We start from the raw sequence: 22,662 nt of genomic DNA, 5'->3' as shown, positions 1-22,662 counted from the left end.
GAAGTGTTATTGTATAACTTCAAGTGGCCTTTCAATATTTTTTTTTTTTTACCACTGAAATTAGTGAACTGGAAAACAGAGAACAGGCAAAGTAGTGTTTTGCACCTCTGAATGAACACACCATGAAAACAAACTGGGGGTGATTGTGGCATACTGAGCTACCCCCTCAGCTCCCACTCCTAGAGTACCTAACCACATTCGATTCAGGTTTTTTTTTCAATTTAGCCTTAAAAGATTTTTACAAGATAATATTCCATGTTAGAGGTAAAGATCTGAGAAGTAAAAATTACATTTCCAAGCGAAAATTTTACTTTGAACCCTGTGTCAATAGAGCAGGAAACAGTCCAAGGTTTCCTGGGTCTCCGCACAGATTTCTGTCTTCATAGAATCATAGAATGGTTTGGGTTGGAAGAGACCTTAAAGATCATTCAGTTCCAACCCCCCTGCATGGGCAGGGACACCTCCCACCAGACCAAGTTGCTCCAAGCCCCATCCAACCTGTCCCTGAACACTTCCAGGGATGGGGCATCCACAACTTCCCTGGGCAACCTGTGCCAGTGTCTCACCACTCTCACACCAAATAATTTCTTCCTAATGTGTAACCTAAATCTCCCCTCTTCCAGTTTTAATCCGTCTCCCCTTGTCCTAGCACTGTATGTCCTTGTCAAAAGCTCCTGCCCCACTTTCCTGTAGCCCCTTCAGGTACTGGAAGGCCACTATGAAGTCTCCCAGGAGCCTTCTCTTCTCCAGGCTGAACAACCCTAATTCTCAGCCTGTCCTCATAGGTGAGGTGCTCCAGCCCTCTGATCACCTTTGTGGCCTCCTCTGGACTTGCTCCCAGAGCTCCAAGTCCTCCTTATGCTGGGGGCTCCAGAACCAGACACAATATTCCAGGTGGGGTCTCACTAGACCATTCCTTCTAAAAAGAAGATGCTTGTCATGGATACACATTTATGGGACCAGTCATTGTACCTGCTTGAATCTGCATCAATTTTCGCATGGTCTTGAGCTCTTGAAGAATAGCCTGTAGGGTTGACTGGCAATTACATGTACAGCAGTTTGGTCCAATTGATGAATTCACCACTGGGATTTCTCCTGAAAGAGGAACAAAAACGGGGAGAGATATGTAATCCACCCCAAAACACCCAAACAACAATGACCAGCAGGCATTTATTATCAATGTAGCTGATTGTGAAATTAGATCCAAAGCAAGAAAGCAAGTAATTTTCAACATGGTCCCTTTGAAGAGGAAGGTGCCACTAGTTTTTATCCAATTACTAGAATGTGCAATTATATACAGTAGGGGATGCAATGTTACATGGGCTGGAGAAGACTGCTCCGAGCCTGAATACAATGTGCTCTTCACAGCAGGGCTCTCGTCAGGCTAGTTCATCTTGAATAACAATAGCACCAAACCTCATTATAAACATACTCACTTTATCACACACACAAAAAAAGCCCATCTCCCGGAACAATCTTACAAAGAATGAAGACAGTCTGTGTAATAAAGGTTTATACTGTACATTAAATGAGGGCCTAAGAATTTTTTAACTACTTCAGTATTACCTGTGATTCTTCACCATGTGAAGAATTGAGGAAAATAAAATCTCCTATTCAGAAAAATGAAAAAAACCACAACCAAACCAGGATGGAAAAGAACCACAAGCAAGAAAAGCCTTCAAATCTGTTTTTCTGTTTGCTAGTGTGGGACTGTTTCCTACGACACATTTTCCAGCATTGTGACCTACAAGATTTCCTCTGAAAATGAATATGGTAGTTCAACAGATACTTCTCTTCTAGTAATTCCTACTAGTGTTTAGCAGAATTTATATTTAGTTCTAGCCCTCTGCAGTGCTTTTATTACTGCCTTGCTTTCCAGAAGTTTTGCATAGTAGGTCCTGAATTAGGATGGGCTGTAACAGCTGAAAGATTTCAAGCTTTACCTGAATACTTGTATCGTGCTCTTCAATTTAAAATAGCTGTATCCCTAGATTTAACACTGCAAATAAAAATTTCAAAATTCAACAAAACACCTCGCAGTATCTGCTTGTAACTGAGGCCAGATGGGATGCACCCCCCCTTCATTTCAAAATGTGCTTACAGTTGTTTAAACTGATGGCTGTTTTACTGCTCATCAAAGCATGTAAGGGGAGGGATGATCATTTTATGAAGATATGTACAAATGGATGTAACAGAAATCATCTCTCTTGGTGTCATATGTGGTGGACTTCAGAAAGTGATTTCCCTTTTTCTTCCATAGCCTGATAGTTATCAGGTGCTCCTTTAATCATTACCTAGCTAAAGTGAACATAAGCAACTCATTTAATCTTTGCTCATAAATCCTCCTATTTTTCATTAGTACTTCTGCTTTCCTCTGAAGCCAAACCAGTTTATTAATATCTTTTTAGGTTTGGGTTGTGTTCTTTCATCAGAGCTCCCTGATGTCAGACCCACACAGATCTCCTGACTTCAACCCTCTTTTGAAATGGCTGAAAATCTGACCACCACTGAATTGCTCCCACCCGTCTTCCAATGTGTCCCTCCACCCTCAAATCTCTCTTCCCAGACACTTGTTTTCTACCTCCTTCCATTCAGTCCTTCAGCTCTGAGGCAACATCTATCAGGCTTGAGCAAGCAGGTACTCATTCTCCCAAAACTGAGCTACTTGTGAAGCTAAATTGATGTGACACTTAAAGACTGCTGACATCATCTGGGTGTCGCTCGGCTCTTTCCCTCAGATGTTTAGATTGTCCACACTACTGCAGTTACAAATTTTGGCATTTTAAAATACCATCCGTGGACAAAACCTGTTAATACTGCATTGAAATAAGTTTAAGAATCTCTGCAAATCTAGCAAACATGAACGCAATAGTTCCACCAGCTTCTTCTCTCCAAGGCTTCAGCTGTAACTACAACTTCCCAAAAGGAAAAAGTGATCTGGAAAACAGGCTGAGAGTCTCAAATTAAAATAAAAAGAGGTTACTGACTCAGCAGGACTCTGCCTAGTTTGATCTCACCCTTCCTTTGTATGGTGTCTATTCACACTGAAAGTTCCTTGGGGCACCGATGGGATTTTATCTTTTCAATGGTCCATAAAGTGCTCAGCCCATTGTTACAGGTACATGGAGAAAATAAATAATGTTATCTTTAGCTTTGCAGGAGATGACTCAGGTACTCAACCTGGCTAAACCAATACCCTTTACCTATCTGTTAAAGGCAGACTTTTAAGTAAATGAGGTTCCAGACTACTTATAACTTATTAGCAACAGCAAAGCTCCACAACTTTACGTAAAAGAAGCAGGTACCCCAGAAATGGAGTCCCAGAAAAGGAGGGGAAGTTTATTAATAAAAGACAAAGAGATAGCAATAACATCCTTCCTCCAGTGGTTTCTCAGCTGTTTAAGACTAATAAGCTCCTCAGGATAAGGCCCAGCCTCTCTTTTCATTAGAATCCAGTATTCTCCTTGCTCATTGCAGGGCTGTTGCACTAGATGACCTTTGAAGGTCCCTTCCAAGCCAAACTATTCTGTGATTCTGGTGGGCCTCTGGAAGTAGTATCTGACCCACTACAGCAGGTGACAGGGCTGGTGGCTTTTGTTTCCTTCTAAACAAAGACTGCATTGTGGTGAACTGCATGTGAAAACTTGAACTCATTGTATCAGTAAATACCTGTACATCTTTCCTGTTGCAAGGACACAGACTCCTGATGGAAAACCAAAGGGTTTGTTTCCCCATTGAGACATGGGGGATTTACATTATAATCCCCATTAGCATTGATAAAAATTACCCATGTAAATCTACCACAGGTACTGGAAATGGGAAAAGAGACCACCAATATTTCAAATCAAAGCAGGGTTCTTCTGACTTCATACATATTCATGAGGGTTTTTTATTTTCTTTCTATCCTCCCTCTTCTGATCAGTTACTGTGTTGTAAGAAACATCTTGGAGACTGTTCTCAGTCATTGTTCCAAGCATTGTCTTTATCATTTTTAGAGGACAAAAGCATCCCTTTTCAACCTGTTATAAATCAATTTTTAATTTTAAAAGGAGAACAGACTTTTATTTTTATGAAGGAGTCTTTAAAGAGCCATCTCCATCTCTTTTGGAAGCTAGCCAGCAGCAAATTTGATACCAGTTTGTATGATTGAGAGAAAGAGATGACACAAATACATTAGTTGCCTCCTCCTTATGAGCAGTTGGCCCAGGACAGTGGTTCTTGCAGCTGGGTCTGCTGCCAGTGAACTGACCTGATGTCACATTGCTGCCACAAGTTTACATTTGGAAAGCATGCAAGTGAAATCCATGGAAAACAATCCTGACATACCCGAAGAGCAATTCAGCTGCTGCATCACTGTTGGATTTGCTTTCCCTTTTCTCTCATCTATTTTTGCCAGTACCTTTTCCATGACTGCTTTCTACACCAGCACCTATTAAAGATTCATTCTAGTCAACCCTTGAACCACCTTTACCAGGTGAGTAAATAACTGTACTAGTTAGATAGACTTAGCATGCCTATTACATTCAAATTCAAGTAATTCAGAGAGCCTACAACTTGTACCTTGGCTTCCTGTATGGTTCCTATCCACAATGGACAGCAAGAGTTTCTGGACAATGCACCTGCTATAGATGCTTGGACCTCTCCCCAGTGATGATTCACCAATACAGATTAGGGAGTGACCTGCTAGAAAGCAGCTTCAGGGAGAAGGACCTTGGAGTCCTGGTGGACAACAAATTATCCATAGGGCAGCAATGTGCCCTTGTGGCCAAGAAAGACAATGGTATCCTGGGATGCATTATGAAGAGTGTGTCCAGCAGGCTGAGGGAGATTCTCTTCCCCTTCAACTGCGCCCTAGTGAGATCCCCCCTGGAGTACTGTGTCCAGTTCTAGACTCGCAGTTCAAGAGGGACAGGGATATGCTGGAAAGAGTCCGACAGATTCTACAAGGATGATTAAGGGACTGGAACATCTCTCTTAAGAGGAAAGGCTGAGAGACCTGGGGCTCTTTAGTCTGGAGAAGAGAAGACTGAGAGGGGCTCTTATTAATGTTTACAAATATCAAAAGGGTGGGTGTCAAGAAGAGTGGGCCAGTTTCTTTCCAGAGGTGCCCTTTGATAGGACGAGGGGCAATGGACAAAAAACTGGAACACGTTAAGTTCCACCCCAACATGGGGAAAGACTTCTTTACTGTGAGGGTGATGGAGCACTGGGACAGGCTGCCCAGAGAGGCTGTGGAGTCTCCTCCTCTGGAGACTTTCAAGACCTGTCTGGATGTATTTCTGTGTGACCTGCCCTAGATGACCCTACTCTGGCAGGGAGGTTGGACTTGATCTCCAGAGGTTCCTTCTAACCCCTAACATGCTATGATTCTATGACCCAGGACTGTCAGCCCCAGGTGTCCTACCAGCTTATGTCCTCCCTGAACAGTTTGGCTCTGATGAGTTTAAACACAAGGCACAGTATCTCCCTTGAGGTATTGCTCAGCACTTTTATATCCAGCTTTTAAGGGCTCCGTCCATCCTCTGAATAACATCTAAAATACTGAGTTAGACGCTCAGGCTCCCAGTGTAAAAGGGATGGGGGGAATGAGGTATGTTACAAATGGCCTCCCAAAATAGCTGTGTGCTAGGTGAGAAGCAGTGTCAGAGCTTGCTCACAGCCCAGAAATGCATCAAAAATTTTCCCTTCCTAGAGACCAGGCTTTGGAGCCAAAGCAGCAAAACTGTCCGGCAGGATCACAACACCCCCCTGGAGGCAGACACCTCTAGCCAAATATGCAGATTGTTTGTTCAAAGGTGGCCAGCAGAGAGGGCCCACACCCATCTTTATGTAATAACCTAAAAGAATGCATTCCTTTCTGCAGCAGGACAGCTGCAGAGGGAGGGGTGGAAGGTGCCTCCTGGTGCACTCCTCTAAGACCTGGGAGCCTGGGCATTCATTCACCTTGTCCAGCCCAGGAGGTCACTCAACCCAGCCCTTCTACTGTCTCACAGACTGTTCTAACCTGTGAGAGATCATAAATCAGCTAAACCCTTCCTCCTCATATGAAAAACTCAGGTGCTGACATTTTCTTGCATATGGGGCCAAATCCTGTCAACATGTTTTAGCTCACATGCTGAATCAGGCCCCTGAGGGGATGGAGGTGCTGCTCCACCTACTTTCTGGATCTGGGAACTAGGCACCTAAGCTGTGCAGGCTTGGGCACTTCTGTGCATGCAGAGAACTGTCTCTGACAGTGCCCAGGGACTCTGGGGGCAAAGAGGCTGACGTGTGATGAATTACAGGTCCTTCCACATTTAGAAGTTTGTTACAGTGGGATTTTGAGAAGATAGTTTTAGACTTGGATGCTAAATCCCATCAAGTCTTTTCCCCTCTCCTCTGGATCTGCGTCTTTAAAAAAAGCACAACTATTTTTTGTATTATAAAATAATTAAAACTATCATGACTTATTGCAACATCTTTCTCCAGGTTACCTGGTACCTCTGTGTGAATCACTGTCTCTACAGAGAAATGGTCAATCTGGTGAAACCTGCGGCTGTATGATTTTTTAGTGCAGGGACAGCACTTCCTAAAGGACAGTGCCAAGAATGAAAAGTTGTTTTTTAATCTGTTACAAGCAATGAGAATTTGTATTCCTCTAGAAAAGGATATGAAGCAGATGTTCCTACTGGGAAGTATGAATACCTTCAGAATCAACTGGAAATTGAGAACGTTTTCAGATTCAAACTCACAATTTTTTATTTTCCTAAATTTGGAACAGAGGTACACCTAAATTTAGGGTTGAATATCGGAGGAAAAACTTTCTGAATTGAATTTAGATCATTAAGGAAGACCTTCAGAGATCCAGGAGTAAAACCTCAGTTCTCTGGGACTTAAAACAAGAGAAAAAAGCATTTTAAGGGCACACTGCCATCTACTTCAGGGCAGAATTCTCTGCCAGCACAAGATGGACCATGGTCTAGTACATGCTGTTCATAGGTAGATTCCATCATCTCTTTTCTTCAATGGCCCCATCAGAATAAAAGCCTAAGGCTATCATGGGATTTTGTACCTGAAGTTCAGGGGCCAGTTATAAGGCTGATGCCACCCTCTTATGAACTTCAGTAGAATCCTGCTCTGCAAGTGGTGTCACAACAGCCCTACGTTACTCGTTGCAAAGAGGAGTGGTAGTGGTTGACATTTAATTAGCTAAGAATTTAATAACAATGGCAAAAGCTGTTTTAATATGTACTGTATAGAAATTAAGCCTGTAGCAGCATTGAGTAATTCTGTCCTATCACTGGGAATCCACTTTAAAAGCTAAGACAGATGGCAGCAGAATTACTCCATGCCCACTTTCGCACCTTTTCAAAGTGATAACTATGTGCTCATTTTGTAGACTCTGTACTATAACTGATTTCAATGCAGTGGTACAATAAATCATCACAACAAAGGCAGAAAGTTAGTACGGTACAAAGAAAGAGAGGGGAAAAAAAAAAAGTACTATTCTCAGTTTTTAATGCAGATCATACCGTTGGATGCCACGGTTCGTGTTTGATTTTGGAACGTTCTGGATCGAGTCCCGTATTGCCCTGAAAAATGGCTGGGTTGGGGTGATAATTCATTCCATGAACTGCTCTGTGAAGGATGAAGGCTGGCCTGGGACTCAGCAGGGGGATTCAGGCGCTGGGCCCAGGATAAGTCTAAATCTTGGGGCTCCTCCTTCAGTTTTTCTCCTTCTTTGCCAACGCGTTGATAGATTCTTCCAGTGCTGTCATTCAGTAATCTTCTCATCCCTGTAATTTGTTTTTTAATTTCCCGGCTTTCATCTCCTAATGAAAACAGAGCCACAGTTATCACTGTAAATTAGCAAAAACAGTAATGGGTAGAGATTAGTGATTTTAGATGCCAATAAAGAGCTGGAGTACAAAAATAAGTAAATAAAGAGGAGAAAGAAAAGAGATGAGAGATGGTTGAGCGGCGGCTGGCAAGTACCAGGCTACGCTTTAGCACAGCCCTGGTTGACATCTCGTGGTTGAAAGACCTGCTGAACTTGGCTTTCTTGATGCTATTTCTAAAGCTTTGATGAGTAAGATGATTTTTCTGCAGAAGGAAATAATAATATCTAGAGGAGTTTGAAATAAATTATCCTTTTAAGAAACTGATCCTATTCAGGCATTGGCAGCAGTGGGTATTTTCCCCAAGTAAAGCCTAGAGGATCAGACCCTTTTTATTTCAGTTCACTCTATGCTGAGGGATGGATCCTACAGAGAAAAATAAAACCCAAAAAGCACCACATCACACACACAGAGCAACACTGCATCTATTGATTGTAATGAACAGGATTGGTTCCTTAGTCCACAGAATTAAATAGTACTGGATTACACAGAAATAAAAAAGAAGCTAATATGTGTATAACTATATATAGACTAACTGCTGAGTATCTTTAAAATGTAGATTATGAAAACAAAATGGAAATACAGACAAGAAAAATGTGACCGTTACAAATAAATTCAGGGCATTTAAATAATAACAATTACATACTTTAAGACTCCAGGCACCATTTAAGTATTAATTTTGCATATGAAACCGCTGATTGCACAACGGATCTATGTGTTTTGGGCAGCTATTTTGCTCGTTAGAGCAAACATTACAATTCATTAGTAACAAGGCAGTGTTCATTGCCCCTTCTGAAATATGAAGTTTCTATTTTTTTTCGTTTTGCTGGTAATAAAAAAATCAAATATTCTAAGCAAATAATAATGAAGACCAAGAAACAGATTACTCAGCCTTCCTTTATAGCGTACTTAAAACAGTAATACTTGGTATTCTCTATTCAGTTTACGTTCTTGTTTCCCAAAATAAACCTGCTTTTGGAAAAGTAAGGAAATTTCAGAAAAGACACAACATTCCAAAAAAAAACAGATGCAATATGGTTGAACCAGGTACTTGAACATGTGCTGGTGCCAGGCATGTGACCAGTGTTATCAACTCAACAGCACTACTCAGTTGCTAAACTTAGGCACACGCTTAGGTAGCTGGACAGACCAGACAGCTAAAAAAGCAGCAACCCTCTTCCCAAGATGGACCAAGCTCAACGTGGCTGCAAGGCCGGTGCACTCAGGGACACACAGTACCCAAAAGTGGGAGTTTTTGCTCCAGGAGGTGAATAAGCAGGAGGGGAGAACACCTGTATGATCTGCTCCAGCCTCTGCTGAATCAGAGCATCTCCTGCTTGACCTGGTGCACCGGTTCCCTGGGCCGGTCGGTGCCAGCTGGCTCCAGCCCACTCCTACCCAGTGAGGAGAGTGGGCGGTTTGCAAGAAAGCTCCTAGTCAAAACTTAGAAAAATATTTGTCAACCCTGTACAGCAATGCTCCAGCACTGTTTCCACTTCAAGCTGAAGTGGTGAGAAAAGCCCTTTGCAAGGAAGTTCTGTTTCATATTTATTTTGTTGGTTTGCCTGCGGATTTATGCGTGTGGGTGTGATTTAATTAACAAATCGCAGTAGCAATTCCTTGAAAATGACTCTTTTTGGCCCCAACCCAACCAAGGGTTGACTGTTTGCAGTTCCCAACCTTGAGAGGCTGCAGAGCACCACCAGGCTCCAATTATCAAGATACTCAGACCTGTACCCTGAAGATTGCCTTCTCCTGGATGCCGCTGTGTCTGTCCGTATCCGAGCTCCAAAGACTCCCACAACACCAGAGCATGAAACAATCCTTTGCCATCATGCCAATCAGCAACACGCTGGACTCTCAGAATTTTATGCTGGCAATTTGGATTTATACTAGATAGCAAAATGTGTCTGAATTAAAAAAAAAAATGAAAATAAACTTCCCACCCAGCTCTTCCAGTTGGTCGCAGGGCCTGCATGCTTGTTGGGTGAGACATTGCTGGAAAGATTAAATTTCCCTTACCCAATTACATAAAATATTAATGTTAATTGAGCTTATTTAGCATTGATTCTGGTCCCTTGTTCCTTCATATGGAGGCCTTCCTATACAGTGACATAAGGACACTTACTTCCAAAGAGAAAAAAACCCAATATTTATGTTACAACAAACCCTGAACTTGTATCCCACATAAGCACGTCTTTGCATTTAGCAAATGCAAATCCCTACTTAAAACTGTGAGATTCCCCCTTCATGAACTTGTTTATTGGGGCTTTTTTGTGTTTGGCTGCTTTTTTTCCTTTTGGTTTGGCTTTTAATTTCTTTTTTATTTGGGGTTGTTGTTGGTTTGCTAGGAGGTTTTTGTTGGGTTTTGTGTTTTGTTTGGGTTGTTGGTTTTTTTAAAATACGTCTTGTGTATTGTAAGGAAGGGAATTTAGAAGTGCAGGCCTTAAGCTTGACTTAATCTTCAGTGTCAGTTTACATCTCCCCTCTCCCAGTGATGGCTTTTTACAGCTTTTAATTTGTAACTGGCCAGCGACAGCATCATCTTTCCCAACACCAGTAGAGAGTAGCTGATGTTACACTGTCTGAATCTGCAGGCAGGCACAGAAACAGTAACAGATTTAACTTCTTGCTCTCTGGTTATCTCATTTGGCTATTAGCTCTAGAGCTCAATTATAGCATTTTGTTATTGTCTCTTCCACTGCTGATGATTTTCACAGATAATAACCATGTAATTTTAAAATGGAAAAAAAAAAAAAAAGATGGAGCACAGAGAGAAAACCAAACAGCTCCAGCCACAATGTCCAAAGGAAGAGCCAGACTTCCTTTTTAAATGCTGAATAGGATAATCAAGCACCAATAAAAAAAGTTTATTACATAAAAGTCTGCATGACCTGTCTGTGAATGCTGAGCTAGATGTTGAAGCCTGAGAGGAGCAGTGCAGAGTTCAGCCTCTCCCTGTACCCGTACCAGGAAACTCCACCTCTCCCAAGGAGATGGGGATGCCCCTGACCAGCAGGCTACAGGTTTGGGCATTTTTATTCTCCCTTTCATTTTATCTGAAACCAATGAATTTACTTGCAAAACACTATGAAATATTTACAAAACACTACACAAAATAAACATGGCAAATTACAGTCCTATTTAGGATCTTATATGTAAAGACAGTAATAGTAACAAAACATATTAACAGGTTTTTTTTTAATTACTATTATAGTTGTTTCTGTGATGGTTCCTTATATATAACATAGTTTTTCCACATGGCCTGACTGTAAGTTTATAAAACAAACAAACAAACAAGGCAAAACAAAGCCCCTTCATAAACACTACATCAAAGGTTAATAAAAAGTAATTTCCCCAAAACTCATTATAATTTCTTTCCTTACTGGAAGTGTGCACAGTACATAAACTTGCCCCTTGTGCCATCATTACTCTCTCTGGTGAAAAGCCCCTCCCCAGCTTTCCTGTAGCCCGTTCAGATAGTGGAAGGTGCTTTGTATCTCTCAGATTTCCACCTTTGTGTCAAACTGGTCTGAAATTAGTGGATGAGTTCAGAAGCTACAGGGAGGGTGAGAATGGCAGTGACAGCCATGCAGACAAGCACAGCTTGTCTTGTAAGCTGACAACATTAACCCAGTTTGTAAGGAAACAAGTCTTCAGAGGTGAGAAAAAGTGGAAGGTGGATGCATACAGCTTGAAAGCTCAATTACAAATAATAAATAATTGCAACAGGTTATATAACTAAACACATTAAATGCCAGTTTATTAGACATCACTTGAATGCTGCCCAGCCTGGAAGAGGGCCAGCAAAACTCAGCTGCTGTGTTTGAAGATTTTGCAAGGGCTAATTCAGAGCAGATCAAGGCATCAAGAGGCACGTGCATGCAGGGCACATGGCTCTGGTGCACAGCCAGTCTGAGCTCACCACAACACCTTTTTGAATGTTACCTGGTGTTCAAGAATTTCCTTAAAGGACAGTTATCCTAGGAGGGAGCCAAGCATCCCTTCTCAGCAAAAACTATACCCACATCAAATGGTAACTTTCAGAACTCAAATTATTTTTGCCACTGTCATCTTGTACTGCAAGTGGCCCTGAAACAGAAAATTGTGAAAGTCAGCATGGGAAAATAGAGCAGCCATGTGCATGATTCCTTGTTGGATCAAAGGTTTCCTAAATCACATGGGAAGTTGTGACTGCTCTGTGGATAATTTGAATTGGGCATCTGTGCAGCTAAATTGATGGGGTAAGCACACATTTCTCAAGTAAGTGTCCCCAGTCTTTGCTGGCATATAAAACCTCATAATGAACAAGTAACACAGGCAACAACACGCTTTGCAAATTAAAAACCCAAACCCCAAGTCAGCAGGGAGAGCAGTGGTCACGAATAGTGTCAGAGGGCCAGGCAAGCACCATGAGTTATGAGCCAGGGAGTTTGACTATCCCAAGCTTACACTTAAGCTGTCTTAGTTGAGGCATCTTAGCAGTGCTTTCAAATGTCATTTAAAAGCACTTACCTATCTTCATGTCACCACACAAAGCACTAAGATTATACCTGCAAGTCAACTGGAATGCCCTCAACTTAGACCCCCTACTCCCAAACCAAACGTGGAAGTTCATGGGGGGACTGACACCCCTGGCTACGACGAGACACAGAAAGTTAAGAAGCATCACAAGCACTAAAGTAAGCAAAGCAATTTGCAGAATCAAAACCAGGATCAGACCCTGGCATAAAGGATTTGGAAGCTGGAAGATGGATCAGCCTAGGTGGCCCAGCAGCCACCACCACCAGCAAATAACTCCTTTGAAGAGCTTGGTGAAACAGTTTCAAAACACTCAACAGGAGCAGATACAGAAGCTAAGTTACACACTTTCATGCTACACTGCAACAGCTAAATCCTTCAGGAAAGTATAAGTGAGTAACTGTTCAATAAATTTATATATTAATGGGGTCAGATATTTGAAAAAATATAATAATAAATACGCAATGAATTCCTCCAACTCTTGGAAATATCCCAGGTCAAGATGCTGCTTTAGCCCCAAAGGGAAATGCTTTATGAAGTCAGATCATTGGCCAGCACAGATACATAAAATAAACCTTCATGCAGTCTTAATTACAGAAGTTACTATTGCAACAATCAATACAATCCCATTAAAAGTAACCAGTAACTTCACAGACTTGTGTTAAGTCAACTTTCTCACTGTGAATAAATCGCAAAAGATATTATTTCTGGGACAGAATAAATTCTTGAAATTAGTGGGTAACTTATGCATGGCTCCCCTGCTCCAGGAACACATTATTTATTTTTACCATGACATAGCAAAGTCATTAATCTGCTGCCTTCCATTTCAACAATGTGAGATGCTGTAAAATGCAGACACCTGCATTACAGTACATTTCAGTTCCACTTTATATCAGTCATAAACATCTCTGTTTTGGACATCTCTTCAAAACAAATGCTCCAAGCACACTGTGTGTAGCATTTGATTTTATGAAACTATAAAAGTTCTTCACTGTTAATTACACAGACAAATGTCTCCTCACACATTTGGTTACCAGGATAATATAATTAGTTTTCTACATTAACCTTTCCAACACAGAGCCTGAATTTCAAGTTGAAAGCATAGTAAAAACACTCAGTCTGGAGGTATATTATATTTCCGCTCTTTTTGTGATGGTAATAAAATACTAAGAGTGAGAAAACCCAACATGCTGCATGCAAAACATATTTACTTATAGAAAAAGTCAAGTTTAACCAGCACTGCCCAGAAGATATGGTTGCACAGTCCGTTTATGGGCTGTCAAAGCCTGGGCTAGAAGTCCTGTGACAGAAGGTTTATGTTTATCACTGATAAAAGCTGAAGTCAGGTCTGTCTTAAGTCTTGTCCATCTTCAAGGTTTAAGCACTTCACTTTGGACACAGCCTCCTCCTTTTCTGGTTGAGCAGTCTCTTCTGGTTATCAGATAATTAAGCCCTTTCCTTCAAAACAGGAGAGTCCTCATCTGCATCATTCAGCAGCAGTATTTGCTCCTCAAATTTTATAGACTCCTCCACTGCATCATGTAAACAACTTTCCTAAGCCTACCAAGATCCATTCAAAAAGCAGTTGGGCTTTATACCATCACACCCAAGGTCACGTCCAGTACCATGTTCCTCTACTTGCACCGAACCTTCCTCCAATTTGCAGCCTATGTTTACACAAAGCCATGTTTTGCCCATCTGTGCTTGGTGCAAAAAAGACCATCTAGGTTCAACAGGTCTTTCTGGACATTTGATCTTAATTCATATATCTGTTGAGTAAATCAGAAGAATCCAGATTGTTTATTTACCCTAGAAGCTTCCCTCAACAGGGCCTCTCTTCAGTTTGAGTTCACCCTTCATCTCTTGAGGACGAGAGGAAATGGCCTGAAGTTGCACCAGGGGAGGTCTAGACTGGATATTAGGAAAAACTTATTTACTGAAAGAGTGGTCAAACATTGGAACAGGCTGCCCAGGGAAGCTGTAGAGTCACCATCCCTGGAGGTGTTAAAAAAAGTGTAGATGTGGCACTTTGGGACATGGTTTAGTGGGCATGGTGATGTTGGATTGACGGTTAGACTTTATGATCTTAGAGGTCTCTTCCAACCTTTATGATTCTATGTTCTCAACTGTGCAACCAAGACATATCCCATCCTACTCCAGCTAAACCTTCACCAATTCCTAAAATGGCAGCAACATTTCACCTTTTCTAAAGGTAATAGTTTCAGTGATGTAACTTAGCATGCATTCACATACTAAAGGCTGCATCACATTGAGGTTTCAACAACTGATCCCATGGAGCAGTTAAAACACCCCAGTTGGAGAACAAACTTGACTCTACAACATTAAGTTGGAGTGAACATCCTTCTGGCCTGAATTCTGGCATAAAACAGTGAAACCAAGTGAAGCAGCAATTATACCCTGAGACTCCTTATTAGTGGACAGCTCACTGAGCCAGGGGAAGTGTTGGGAACCCACCATTCCTGAAGCACAATGAAAAATTACTCCATGCAATATGAAATCTTTTACAGGAAAGCTGACATGCCAAACACCACTCATCCCAGATCCCTGCCAAAAGGTGAAATGATTTCAGTTGAGTTCAGTCCCTGACACTTCTTTCCCTACATCTCAGATCAGTGCCTTTGTCACTAGGAATCTGGATAGAAGTGGACACCAAAGTAACCCATTGAAAATGAAGTGGAGAAGGTTATTTGAGCTCTGAGTAACTTACTGAATTGAGTCCATCTCCCAAGGAAAATTAAAAAAACCAAACAACCCTGGTCTACAAATCTTGTATGGTCATACATAATTCAGTCTTGTCAAAACCAACAGACTTGGAGGAAATCTGAAAGTTGGGACCCTCAGGACGTTACAGGAAATAACACTTTTTTCTTTGCATAGCAGCTGAAGGTGGGTTCACAGGACTGCAAATCTGAGGTTCAGTACCTGGTAAGGAAGGTCCTTGATAGGACTCACATTCTTAAAGGCTAAATTCTGACCAACTCTTGAAATAGATGAACTTTAGGCATTTAAATGCCAGAGCACATTCTGTCACAAGGAAAAGACAGGCATACTTAAAAAAAATGCCAAAACCAAAACCAAAGACAACACAACCAAACTGAAATCAAAATCCATTGGTCTGGGCTTATGGCACTGATGTCAAAGCACAAACTCCTGCACAGATGTCAAAGCACAAACTCCAGCACATTCTTAGAAGGATCCTGGCTTCAGCAAGTAGATGTCTAACTTCTGCCAAAAGTTTATCATGATTTAGGACTGGAAGAGAAAGCATTTGAAGTAAACCTCTGGTGGAGCTCTCTCCATCAGGTTTACCAGACTCCCCCAAAGTGCTTAAAGACCTTGGAATTCAAACACAAAGCACAGCAGCCACCTTCAGTTCTCCCTGGAAATGGGTGTATGAAAGAAATGTTTGCTCAAAATCCTAATGGTGAGAAGCTGAGAATGGAACTTAAAGCAGCTCTCACCCCCATGTAAATACTCCAACCATCAGAAGATTGCAAACTGCCCAAGACAGGCTCCTTTTCTCTTTCATCTGCTGCTGATCTCTAGAAGAGGATGTGTCCCCAGGAATTAAGGACACAAAGACATTTTGTGTACAAATTGACTTCAGGTCCCACAACCAGGACCAATCCTTGTTGCTGGCTTGAGGAGGCAACGTGCACACAGTACAGAAACCTTAAAACAGCCCACAAAAGTGTTTAGGCTCTTGGTGAAGTTAGGTAGAAGCAGACACCTCTGAACTTCTCACTGCAAAGGCACCCACTTTTCTCCAAAGCCTGAGCAAGGTGTGCAAGGGCTTGATTCATACAGCAAGAGTCATTACTGTAGAACAGAAACCTGGCCCTTCCTCCTCTGAATTTTGCCTGCCAAATTTTTGATGAGAGGCATAGTACCCAGGTGAGGTCTGAGATGTGACAGGAGGGGGCTGGAAGCAGGAAAGGAAATACTCTGCAGCTGAGGAGTTATATGGGACAAAAAGCACACAAAGAGGAAGGATAAAGGTTCACTGATAACCAGTCCTATCATGCTGCAGTATATCACGCTCCAGACTCCATATTACTTCTCTGTTTTCTTTACACATTTTTAACTGTTGATTTAATTTAATTTTGCCATGGCAGGATTAGCAGGCAGGCTACGGAGGTGAAAGGACATTACATTAAGACAGCACATTAATCCTCTATCCCACCCAAGGCAGAAGCAAAACCAAACAAATAGCAGCTTCCTGGAAATTGAATTTCTGTTATCCAGATGTCAAAGATGTAATACCCCAATTACACAAACTATTGCCAGTGAAGCATGCCAGGGAATATGCAATGTAAATGGGGTGAGCACAGAGCTGCAAAACTGCAGAGTCAGCATCTGGCTCTCTGAGTGAATGATAATTAGCACTGTGTGTAGACACTAATAAACATTTATGTCTGAAATTACAACTTTTAGCAGTGTTAATAAAGGATATATTGGCAATTCGTAGAATAAAAGGGTCTTGAAAAGAATGTCATATTAAACAATGGCAGGCGCTTCCTGCGCTTGCACAGAGGGTTTTTTTTCCTCCCTAATTGCAAATGGCCACGCTATGTTGCTCAGAAATTAATCAACACAAGCACATACCTAAAAAAACTGGTTGTGTTTCTTTGGTCTCCCCATTAACATCATTGCTGTAGTCAGAGATCTTATATATCTCATGATGGTAATCTGGAATGAAAAACGATAAAAAAAATTAGAACTCAAGCGATCTGGAAAAAATGAACAGTGAACACATTGCTACAGTTTTACTACATAATTTATCAATATATCTGCAGTTTATTTCATGTACATCAAATTAACCACAGAAAATGTGCTCTGTACCAGCACCTCCTAAAAAAAACCTTTGCTCACACTGGAGAGACTCAGCTCAAATATTTCACAGATTTGAGGGAATAGCTACGCCTGCCCTAAATTACTGTGTTCATTTTCACAGCAAATTATCCCACCAGATGCCAATTATCTGGCTTCTTGCTTTACAGATGGAAAACAGATTTATACCACAACCTCTACCTTTCCAGAGACTAAAGGAAACTTTCAAACTTCACCTCAATCAGAAAATCAGCAACATACACCAGGGCTGCATCGTTCAGCTATACTGAGTCATACTGGTGTCACTGGCCTCTGAATTCTTATCAAAGGAGGATCTGGGACACCTTTGGATATTCACTTAGAGAAACTAACACCTGTGATGACCCTGAGAATAAACATTAGCATATCGTATTCAGAGATGTCACAGGCTAAAAAAGTAATAATTCACCATTGAATTCCTATTTCAAAAAAAAGAATATTTTGCTGTGAAGGTCTCTGCTATAATCCCAGGCAGGTGTTCAGTAAAACCAGAGCTTTGTTTACATGTGTGTACAGAGGAAATAGTAAGTCCAAGGAAAGAAAAAGAAAAAAAAAAGTCTAAAGGCAGCTCTCCTGGATGCTATTTCTGACTCAGCTACTGGCACACACTTTGTCCTTCCTTTGGCAAATCACTCAAGATTGAACAATATATTCAGTGTCTTGGAAGAGCCACCTCCCCACCTAACTCCTTTAGTGCCCTCCCAGTTCCCAACGCTCTCAGCTACTCCCTCCATAAACTGTTTCTTTTATGTTTACTTGTCTCATTAAAAGCCATGTAGAGATTAAGTACCAGAAGAGAACTTTGGGGGATTCACTTAAAAGGCACAACTGAAACAGAGGGCAGCACAAGCATCTCCTCCTGCCAGCAGCACACCTGCACCTCTGACAAAACAGCTACAGGATCAGAAAGGTCTCCTGAAAAGCCAAACTTTTTTGTTACATGCTCTTTATTTGTACAGCACGACTGTCCCGAGGGCACAAGAGGAGGAACAACCCAATAAGTAAACTAGAATTGTGCCTAACACAGCAATGAAAAGAAAGAAAAGGGCCCGGAAAGAAAATGAGGGGGAACAAAACACAACAGGGAGTTGAAGAGGTCAGTGACAAGGTGCTGCACAAAGGGTTCCTCTGCCTACTGAGCACACCCAGTGAGTGAAACGGGTAAAGGTGAAGTCTGAGATATGACGTCAAGGAAGTAAAGGCTCCTTTTTACTGGGCCAAAACTACAGAACGTGTGCTGTCTGCCTTCCATGATCATTAGCTGTCCTACTGAGGAGGGGGAGTGATGGAGTGGCTTGGTGGGCAGCTGGTGGCCAGCCAAGGTCAATCCACCTCACTGCGTTTTCATCCTCTCAAGGGCATCCAAGATCTGATGGGAGTGAGTACATGGAAACTTGGAATTAAATGGCTTACAGACTCATGGTCCTTAGATACATAGATTACACATGGTTTCTTCTCTAGCACTCTGTACAGCCAGCTGGTCACAGCATTCTTCTGATCTACAGCTGCTGCCTTAAAGTCACCACATTTCACCCCAGAGGCAGCTGCATTTCAGCGCAGGAATGGATTTCCTCTCGATCTGGTCATTATTGATCATCTCGATAAGGTGCTCTGAAGCTTTTTTGGGACAGAATAAGCACTGTATGGGCACACATTGTTAACAGATGGTTTGTTACCAACGAATTGACATGGCATACCCTCTTTCTTCTCTTTGGTTTCCTTCTTCTGCCTCGAATGTCACAGTGCAGGCGCTGCGAAATCCATATCAATTTCACAACAGCAAACACTAAACTGTGACATTACAGAATGACTCCTGCAAGAGGCAAAGGCCAATTACAAGAGGCAACTATTTATACATAATTATCTTTCTAATCAACTGTGATAGAAAAAGAGCACGTGAGTGCAGACCCACATGCAAAATGTGATTTTTATCTCCTCTGTTCTCAAAGTACAAAGACATAATTTTCTCTCTAGGATGTGTTTTTAGTGTAGCTTTCTATTTGACTTTCCAGGTCCAAAAAGAGACCCTAGATAAAATAAGAATTACTAATAATGTACTACCATAACTGAATTTACCTGTTTAAATAAGGTTAAATAGATTGTCCTATACACTGAGGCACATCTAAACCTATAACAAGGGGCACCTGAGAACTGCCAAAACAGTAATCTGTTTCTGATAGCACACACATTCTTCTCACAGCTCCATTAGGAGAGATATAAAACCGAGACCTGAATTTCAGTTTTGCTTTTTGATGTTTCAGTTTCATCTCCCCTCCAGATTCCAGCCCAGTCCTGCACTAACTCTGTCTCTGAATCAGGAGCATGTTCAATATCAAAATCCCCAAACCAAACCTGTTCTCTATAGAAACGAAACCTCTCAATAGGTTTGCTAATGTACACGGGTCACCAGTGTGTGTCAGACAAGTCTGACAGTTCACTGCTCCTCTAGTTTTTAACAAGGAGTACGTGCAGTGCTCCATCCAGACCCCTCTACGATGATACTACAGTCATCACTTACTACTCCTACCAAGAGAGTTTATTTCCATCTTTAAATTTCTTTGCATCAAACGTGATCTTGCAGAGACCCTGCAAAGACATCACTCTTCAGACAACAAATCTTGACACTCATGTGTACACCCCCCCTTTTCCAACTGTGACATTACACCCCAGGAGTCACCTGCCTTGAACTTGGCATGCAAGACACACACGGCATTTCATGGAGATATTTTTTCCTTTTGTGTTTCCAAGTATTGGACAGGAATATCTCCAGTCAAAATCCATCAGGGTGAAAAGGTCTCATCACCCAGAGAAGGAATAAAGCTCCAACCAAAAGAAATCCCGAGGGCTGGGAAGTCCACCTGTTAAAATGCCTACCAGCACCTGCGCCTTTTTATTATTAAAAAAAAAAAAACCCAAACAAAACAACAAGACTGAAACACAGATCCGTGCTCCTTCCTCAACGTGAACCCAAGTATTTTCCCTTCGCAGTATCTTTCAACACATCTTCGTCTCCAACAGCAAACACACCCCGAGCGAACAAGTTACACGCCAGCGGCTCTTCCCTGCCCACGTTCCATTAATTAGCTGCGTGGATTTTTAATAAAGCAACCTCTATCCGGCTTTGCTTTGAAACAACGCGGCTGTACACAGGCAAGGGGAGGCAAAAAAAAAAACAACAACCCACCCAAAACACAATAAATGCACAGGAGTTGAATACTAAGAAGCTCTGCTGCTGCTCCGAGTGTCATGATGGGGTGTTTTTTTTTTTGCTCGCTTCCCGATTTTACCTTTTCTCTCCGCCCCCCCCCCCCAAACCAAACCAAACCAGGATTTACCACGAAACACGATCCAACTTTATTTTGTGCAAGATCTGCCTAGAAAAAACAAAAACAAAACAAAAACCACGCATCCACCTTTCCGGGGCGGGGGGGGGGTTTGTTTCTTTTGCAACAACACGTAACACACACGCAAAAAAAAAAAAATAAATTTAAAAAAAAAAAAAAGGGGAAAGGGGGGGGGGTAAAGGGAAAAAAAAATAAATTAAAGGCGTTTCGAGGAGTTGGAGCAGAGGATTGCGGAGTTAAATAACAGAGCCGGGGAGGGAGAGGAGATGGGGGGAGCGGGGGGTTATGAAACGCCCGGGCTCCCGCTCCCCCCGGGGCCAAAGTCTGGGCTCCCCCCGGACCAGGAACAAAGCCCGGGCCGCCCCCCGCCCGCAGCCGCCGCCGCCGCCTTTTACCTTCGTTGATCAGTTTAAAGCTTTGGGATTTCCTGCTTCTCTTCCTCTGGGTGAACTCCATGGTGCGGGCAGGCAGGAGCGGGCCGGCCGGGCGGCCACCCGGCGCTCGGCAGGACCAAGGTCCGTCTCTTTTTCAATCAGCAACACAACGCGGGGGGGTGGGGGGGGTGGGAAATCAAAAAAGGATCCGGGACGAGCGCGGACTCCGGTTTTCCAACCCCCCCCCCCCCTCTCTCCTCGTCTCTCCCGCTCCCAAACTTTGCGGGGAAAGCGGGGTGCGGCGGGGGGAGCCCCGCGGGGGCGATGCCGGGCAGCGCCGCCGCCTTTACCCCCCCCCCCCCCCGCCACCCCCCCAACCCCACCCCGCCCCCCCCACCCCGCCCGCCGGCTGCGCGGCCGCGGCCCGGCGGCGAAGGGCGGCCCGCAATGGCTCGTCCTCCTCCTCCTCGTCGTCGTCGTCGTCGCCGGCGGCGGCGGCGGCTCCGGGACCCCGGTGCCACCTGCTGGGGGAAGGCGGCGCGCAGCCCGCCGCGGTTCCGCCGAGCACAACCCCCCCCCACCCCGCCTCCCCCGGCCCGTCGCCTCCTACACACACACCGGAGACAGCGCCCGGGCCCCGCCGCGGGGCTGGCGGGGAGAGACGGGGGGGGAGGTTGGAGGGAGAGGGGCTGAGAGGGCAGCGCCATTTTGTGCCCCCCCGCTCCATCCCTCCCCTTTCTCACCCTCCGCTCCCGCCCTTGACGGGCACTTGCGCGCTGGTCCCGTTCCCCTGCCCGCCCCCGGGAAGGCCCCGCGGCTCCCCGGCGGGCAGGGGGGGGTGCCCGGCAGGGAGCGGCCTTGCCCGCGGGCCTGGCCAGCGGCGCCGGGTGCCCTGAGGGGCTGCGGGGCGGGGGGAACCGCTTCGTCTCCAGCGGGACCGGAGAGAGACCTTCCCAAGCCCAGGCCCGGCGGGGATGGGGGGGTTGGACTTGGCCGCCGCCGGTGGGGGCCGCGGCGTGTGGAAAGTAGGCAAAAACCACAAAAAACCCCACGACCCCGAAACGGGGCTTGGCTGACGCGAACAGCTGCTCGTGACGGTGGTTGTACAGGAATTGTGGCACCAGAAATGTCCGCTTGCGCCGCAGAGCGAGGCCCGGGGGAACGCGCTGAACCGCCGGCCGGGCCCAGGGGAGCTGAGCTTTGCCCAACGCCTCGCTCCAACCTGGAGTGAAAAGGGGGAATCGCTGCGGCGGGAGGAAAAAAAGAGTCTGGGCTCTCCGGAGGAGGAAGGTGGGGCAGGTCTGGCCACCCTCCCGCGGCCGTGCGGCTGCCCCGGGCGCAGCTGGGACCAGTGCTTTGATGTGTTCCCCGCTTGATGCCTTCAGCCTTGCTGCCCCTTCGCTTGCTGCGCCGAATCGGTCCCGCCGTAGCTTTCTTCGTACTTAGCCAGGAGTGCTTTTTGCCTAAATTACTGTGCCCCTCCACCTTTTTGTGCGCTCGAGAGCGCTCCTGCCTGTGGCCCGTGGAGGAAGGACCCGGGCTTTCACAGTTACGGCTACCAGGGACTGCAAACACAGCCCCCGATCATCATCTTGTGTTTTATGTGTAGTTAGGCTGTGTTATGACAAGGAGAGGAGTATGTGATACTTGCAAAAC

General features: G+C 43.9%; 1 protein-coding gene across 4 annotated transcripts in view; it reads right to left on the bottom strand.

The window, feature by feature from the left end:
- Positions 1-21,709, bottom strand: part of BEND7 (BEN domain containing 7) — a 48,414-nt gene extending 26,705 nt beyond the window's left edge. The window contains exons 1-5 of one of the 4 annotated variants that reach the window (XM_051628968.1): positions 21,625-21,707; positions 21,028-21,155; positions 17,025-17,108; positions 7,512-7,811; positions 973-1,095 (exon numbers count right to left, since the gene is read on the bottom strand). In XM_051628968.1, the coding sequence (XP_051484928.1) occupies positions 973-1,095; positions 7,512-7,811; positions 17,025-17,108; positions 21,028-21,088 (568 nt within the window). In that variant the 5' untranslated portion in view covers positions 21,089-21,155; positions 21,625-21,707. Of the gene's footprint in view, positions 1-972; positions 1,096-7,511; positions 7,812-17,024; positions 17,109-21,027; positions 21,361-21,624 lie in introns of those variants that run through there. The other 3 variants (XM_051628962.1, XM_051628980.1, XM_051628971.1) reach the window with 3 other exon arrangements.
- Positions 21,710-22,662: the final 953 nt, after the last annotated feature.

The sequence above is a fragment of the Apus apus genome, chromosome 1 (assembly GCF_020740795.1).
Source record: "Apus apus isolate bApuApu2 chromosome 1, bApuApu2.pri.cur, whole genome shotgun sequence".
Classification (NCBI taxonomy): Eukaryota; Metazoa; Chordata; class Aves; order Apodiformes; family Apodidae; genus Apus; species Apus apus.
This window is presented reverse-complemented; position numbering and strand designations above follow the sequence as displayed.